General features: G+C 46.8%; 1 protein-coding gene across 1 annotated transcript in view; it reads right to left on the bottom strand.

The window, feature by feature from the left end:
- Positions 1 to 4,147: 4,147 nt before the first annotated feature.
- Positions 4,148 to 6,762, bottom strand: part of LOC130128054 (myosin-binding protein C, fast-type-like) — a 70,668-nt gene continuing 68,053 nt past the window's right edge. Inside the window, exons 25-27 of the mRNA XM_056297764.1 lie at positions 6,735 to 6,762; positions 5,238 to 5,424; positions 4,148 to 4,270 (exon numbers count right to left, since the gene is read on the bottom strand). The exon at positions 6,735 to 6,762 is cut by the window's right edge and continues 109 nt beyond it. Of these exons, the coding sequence (XP_056153739.1) occupies positions 4,239 to 4,270; positions 5,238 to 5,424; positions 6,735 to 6,762 (247 nt within the window). The 3' untranslated portion in view covers positions 4,148 to 4,238. The remainder of the gene's footprint in view (positions 4,271 to 5,237; positions 5,425 to 6,734) is intronic.

The following is a 6,762-nucleotide window of genomic DNA, read 5'->3' as shown; positions in this document are numbered from 1 at the left end:
TTTTTTAATTCTATGACTTGCCTACTCACTAGTCTTTTCACCAACACATTTCTTCCTGTATTATTTCTTTTACTGGTCAGAAGGTTCCAGAGATTCTTGCCACCTTGCTGCCTGTGCCATTGGGCCAAAATGTGCTCCTTCTAGCCAGCCTCCTCCTAAGAGCAACACATTCCCCTTGTTCTATTTTACATCTATTTTACTAAAGTTATTGTTATAAATATTGTTCCGTAATCTTGTTTACATAAAGTGTGGCATGGTTTGTGTGGGTGGTGGTGGTGGTGTATCGTTGGAGGGATTGCAGGGCCAGTCAGAGTCAAAAAGTCCAGGGCCGTTTTTCATTTCCAGTCCTCCCCTGGGCACAGCCCTCTAAAATCTGGGCCCCACTGACTCTGTAAATAGCTAAAGAAAAAGCTGTTATTGGGAGCGAACTGTATACCTTCGATTCAATATGTACACAAGTTGCAGGTGTAGGTGGGGCCCACATTTAGGTGGGCATGGACTAAAGTTTTTTCAATGCTGTGCGGGAGCACAAGGTATAAAATCTGGAGTTACGGGGCATCTGGATAGCGTCCCGTGTTACCTCCGGCGTGGTCGGGCGTCCCTACAGACACAATTGGCCGTGTCTGCAGGTGGGAAGCCGGATGTCAGTATGTGTCCTGATTGCTGCACTAGCGCCTCCTCTGGTCGGCTGGGATGCCTGTTCGAGAGGGAGGGGGAACTGGAGGGAATAGCGTGATCCTCCCACGCGCTACATCCCCCTGGTGAAACTCCTCACTGTCAGGTGAAAAGAAGCGGCTGGCGACTCCACATGTATTGGAAGAAGCATGTGGTAGTCTGCAGTCCTCCCCAGATCAGCGGAGGGGGTGGAGCAGCGACCGGGACAGCTCAGAGGAGTGGGGTAATTGGCCACGTACAATTGGGGGAAAACAGGGAAAAAAAATCCACAAAAAAAATAAAAATCTGGAGTTAGAGTACGTAACTAACGTCTTAACTGTTAAACAATCGCCATTGACGTGGCTCAGGCAGAAATCATGTTCACAGACGAGGTAATATTTCAAGTTTTATTCACACTACGTTTAGTTACGTTTATTCAACGTTATGTCGTTTTACACGCAAGTACTCAGTTCATGTGAGCCTGATGTTGATACACACCCGGTTCTTGAGCATCTAACAACAATTGCAGCCTAACTATCGAGATTCTAAGTAACTGGAGACAAAACGTTTTTGCACTCCACGTAGATCATAAACCCTTGAATATAAAAACGACTCAGTGAAATGGGTTGAGAAATGTAAACGTTATAGAGTTTTTTTATCCCAAAAAAACCCCAGCTCCACCCATATGGTGGCGACACTGATGTATAATCCAGCGGCCAATGCAGCGTCTATATATATATATATATATATATATATATATATATATATACTATATATATGAGCTAGTTCAGTAGTGTTCCCTGGACGTTACAGCAACTGGAGTGGGTAAAGGGCGAGGCTGGATTAGTACCCTCAGGGACCCCTAGGTACTGAAGCCCATAGCCCTGTCTCACACACACACACACACACACACACACACACACACACACACACACACACACCACGCCCACCCCACACCACCCGGATAGCATCTGGATGTGGGCCACTTCAGGCAATGACGTGGCACTGATGGCCTTCTTATGGCCCTGACAAAATGGATGTGAGCCTGAAGTGGCCCACATGTGTAATAGCAAATATGGCCTAAATATGGGCCAAATGTGGGCCTTTTTTGACAAAGATGCGGTGCTCAACATGTAATCCGGATGTGACCCTGAAGTGGCCCGTGTGGTAAATGGTGAATATGGCCCAAATATTACAAAACTAAATATGGGCCACCTTTGGCAAATATGTGGCACACACGACATTGCTATGGCTCGGTTCTGGCCCAGATCTGGCAAACAGGAGCAGACCGCCCAAGTGCCATCATTCCACGCAGTATGTGGGCCGGATGAAAGAAAGATGAAAGTCAGGTGCGGGACGGGCCCGGGCCACAGCCATTTTGCTATCTGGGCACCCACCGTAGCCATTAAACCCACCTTCATTATTTAAGAGCTTCTGTGTATTTGATCATTTCATATGCAATTTAGAATCCGAAACCAATAAGGCCTTGTTATTTCATTGTTTTCAAAATCCAAAATCAGAAAACCAGTAACAGGCTGTTTTTGTAGTTTTGATTTTGTTCTTAAGTTAAAAATAGATCGTGCGGAAATGGGACCTTTGTTAAGGTATCCCTATACAGCTCAATAGACCAAGTACTCCCATTTCTCTCACAAATCACAAGACAAGGAAACAATGGATTAAATCATCCCAAGGCAGTGCATGTATGGCACTGCAAACCACCCAAGCAGACAGTATGGATGCATGGCCTCTTAGGGCTTCCGTACACAGCACAGCTGCATGCAGGGTTGACATTAAGGCTCACCAAGCCAACATTAAATGAACTTGACAAACCAACTCCAACACATTATAGCAGCATCACACCAGTGATGCAACACCACACGTTATGCATATAGCGTATCAAATCAACTCATCCACAAAATATACAGCAACACACAATCACAACGGATAACACTGCTCGGTGCACAGACAGCATAATAAAATGGTGCTTACCTGTAGGAAGTTATTCGTTTTCAACTTTTTCTTTGCAAACTGCGTCCCGAGTCCTCAGAATCATGCTAACCGACGGTAGACGCTTCCGGGCTAGCGTTGCTGCTAGCTAGTGTAACCGGTTATTTTCTTGCCCGGTGCGGGATTCGATACGAGGTGTACTGCGCCACAAGGCGACGTCACTAACCACTCGGCTAAAGGGTCAGACCCGTTAGCTAGGGGCTAACGTGTCTTATTAGTAGTTTACACTAGCTAGCTAGCTCGACATCCTCGGTCGGAATGCGCTCGTCTTCGCTTTATCTTTTTTTTGAAAAAGCAACTAATTGGTGGGACTTTTTTTCTTTTTATCTAATGTGGCCGCTTCTTTCGCTCCCTTTGCGCTTCTCTTCTGTCTTTTGGCAGCCCCACTGGGCTTCTGGCGAACGCCGTCCATTTTCTGCTGCGGGACAAACGTTCCCCCGCACACCGCTCACTGATACGACCCAACTAACTGATCGCGGGTCAGGTAAAAAAATCAATTCCACCGTTTTTACCCTTGACTTGGTTTAAGAAAAAACTGATCTTGAATCAGTGCTACGTAAGCCAGCCGCTCTCTACGCCCCACCCACCTTGACCATTAGCCAATCAATACGGCGCATTGCCGCTCGCTCACCAGTCACCCCCTGCCCAGCGTTCTCGCCAATGAAACAATCAATCGTGAGCTCGTTTTCCTGAAAACAACTTTTATTTCATTCTGATTGGATATTAATCGAGATCAATTGAATGGGTCAAGCTTTTTGTCATATTTCTGTGGAGCCCGACATAAAAAAAATAAATGTATACATCTTTCCCCCCCATCACGGGGGGCCTTCTTGCGGTCAGGGGCCCCCGGGTATGTGCCCAGATTGCCCTTATGGTAGGTCCGGCGGTGGTAAAAGGTAAACGCTTTGTTGGAAACATCTCTCTCTCTCTCTCTCTCTCTCTCTCTCTCTCTCTCTCTCTCTCTCTCTCTCTCTCTCTCTCTCTCTCTCTCTCTCTCTCTCTCTCTCTCTCTCTCTCTCTCTCTCTCTCTCTCTCTCTCTCTCTCTCTCCCTCTCCCTCTCTCTCTCTCTCTCGCTCTCTCTCGTATGCGCATGTCTCCTGCAGTGGCTGTTAGCGTCCTGGCGATGGCGGTGTTGATCAGTATCGTCGTGAAGAGAACCGAAGAAGAATATGTGCCAACGTTACAGCCTGGTGACTCTCAGCAGAGAGGACTACACTAGTAAAGTAGCTTTTGTGGTTTTGTTATTTAAATGAGCACTTTGGGTTTATTGTTCTATATCTCCTATGAACTATGCATTGAAATGTTGCCGATCATATGTATTTTATAAAACACACACACACATATATATATAGTCATGTAATTGCCATATTATATTCCTGGGCGATTGAAATGAGTCTACACAGAGGGTTTCACATAGTTATAATAATGTATGAATATATTTTAACAGGAGATGATTTAATGAGGAATAAATAGTCTTTCACTCAGTTCAACTCGAAGTACGTTTTATTGGGCATTTGAAAAGGCACACACGCTGCATGCAGTTCACTGTGTTTGTGTGGTTCTGCTGTCTGGCTGCTTATTTCTTGTCGTCTTTGGGGGCTGTGGGGGCTGAGGAGGAAAAAGACAGAAAAGGATAAGATATAAACTGAGCCCTGTGGGTTAATTGGGACATTGTTGCAGAAAATAATAGCATATAATCACACAGTCCCATGAGACAGAATAAGGGCTATTACAATGTTTATGATGGTAGTAAAATGTTTTCTCTGGATAAACATCAGATTTACAGTTTTCACACTCCTCCGGTAGAGAGCGTGTGAAATCGTATGTACACTGTGAATTATTCACATTGTCAAGTTTACTGAGTGACTATGCGAAAAGGAGCAAACACATCACTATTTTCCCGAGTTTGCTATGCCAAGAAGCCATTTTTCAAATTCAGAATATTTCAGCCATCTTACGGAGGTATTTCTGTGCCACTGTCATAAGGCACCATACCTCCTGGTTGGTTTGGACGGGACTTACAATAAATGCCTCACACTCTCGTACACCGATGGCGGCGTCAACCATGCGAGGTAGCAACCAGCTCATTGGGAGCAGTTAGGAGTTACGTGTCTTACTCGGGAACAGCCCGACATTTTTGTAAGGAGGAGCTGAGGATTGAACTAGCAACCCTCCAGTTACCAAACGACCTGCTCTACCTCCTGAGCTACTGCCACCCTAGTTTAATTAAAGGGGTCGTGAGATGCATATAGGATGTGCAAAAATCACATAAACTTTTCTATGGTCAGATATTTTTCCTGCTCAAAGATCCTTGTGACAGTGTGGAGGTGGGAAATAGGAATCACTACTTGGTGTCACAGACAGTATGAACAGTCATCCTCAAAGTTTTGTACGCCGTCTATATAATTCTTGTTCAAAAATGAACGAGTGAGACGCAGCCCAGCTGAGCATTGACCTCCTTGGCTTTAAACGTCTAAATCTTTAGTGCTCACATCGAGAATTGCTCCATCATAATTCCCCAACATCCCCACATAACCGCCCCCCACCCCCGCCCATTTGACCCCGCCGTACTCACGTCGGACTTCAAGTTTGCATTCCACCTCGTCCTGGCCCAGCTCGTTGACGGCCAGGCAGGAGTATTTGCCGCCGTCGAAGGTGCTCGGCTTGCGGATGTTGAGGGTCAGCACCCCCTGGTTGTTCTGCATCAAGTACTTGGGGTCCTCCCCGATGATCATCTTGTTCTTCATCCAGGTGATCTTTGGCTGCGTTGTATCAAACCAGCAGAGAAATAAAACAAAGTCAGGCTGATCATTCCAATGATGGACGACAAACCATGTCTGTGAATGTTCTCATTCATCCAGGTCATGGTTATCCAAAGGAGTTGAATCAAGTGCAACTAGACTTGGTATAGATCCGTTTTCACGGATCTATACCAAGTCTAGTTGCACTTGATTCAACTCCTTTGGATGACGACAAACCAGTACTACTTAAAGCGTCTACGAGGAGGTTTGGGTTTTTGTTGACTTTGCCACGCCCCTGTGGACAAAAGCGGGAGTGTTTCACAGAAGAATGACTTCATTTCGAGCAAGCGGCCTGGATAACGGATGGATGGATCCTCTCTTTTCGTAATGATCGCCGTTCAGCCGGGGGCATTTGTTCTGAAGAGAAGAGTGAGAGATGTAGCGGTGTTTTGGGGGAAACAGCCGTTTGTAAGATATACAGTCACGAGGTAATGTATCTCTAACTATGGATAGGAGTCCCGTCAGTGGGCCCTAAATCGTTTCATCAGATTTCGCGGTAGATCCGACCCAGAGACAATCATTTGAAGTCATTATAGAGAAATGTCAAACCTTCTCACCGATGGTCCCATTTGATCATGTTGGTCAAGCTGAGGCATCAAAATTAAACTGAGACTGCAAAACTCCTCGTAGCAGCTTTAAGGAGTACTCATCAACAGATGCAGAAGATCATCAGCGAGGTGAAAATGTTGCAACGTGTTGCAGGAAGTAAGAGTTGTTTTTTCTGTTTTTATGTCTGTTTTTCATCTTTTTGGGGGGGGGGTTCCCCTTTTTCCTCCGTAGTTGTGCCCGGCCAATTACACCACTCCTCCGAGCCGTCCCGGTCGCTGCTCCACCCCCTCTGCCGATCCGGGGAGGGCTGCAGACTACCACATGCCTCCTCCGATACATGTGGAGTCGCCAGCCGCTTCTTTTCACCTGACAGTGAGGAGTTTCACCAGGGGGGGGGGCCCTTGGCCCCTTCCCCTCTGAACAGGTGCCCCCGACCGACCAGAGGAGGCGCTAGGGCAGCGACCAGGACACATACCCACATCCGGCTTCCCACCCGCAGACACGGCCGACTGTGTCTGTAGGGACGCCCGACCAAGCCGGAGGTAACACGGGGACTCGAACCGGCGATCCTCGTGTTGGTAGGCAACGGAATAGACCGCTAAGCCACCTGGACGTTCTTACAGACACAAATCACAGTTCTCCAAAACACACACACACACACACACACACACACACACACACACACACACACACACACACACACTAGTAGCCCTCAGGCGTACCTTGGGGAATCCTTTCACAGAGCAGCTG

This window comes from Lampris incognitus, chromosome 17 (genome assembly GCF_029633865.1).
Source record: "Lampris incognitus isolate fLamInc1 chromosome 17, fLamInc1.hap2, whole genome shotgun sequence".
NCBI lineage: Eukaryota > Metazoa > Chordata > Actinopteri > Lampriformes > Lampridae > Lampris > Lampris incognitus.
This window is presented reverse-complemented; position numbering and strand designations above follow the sequence as displayed.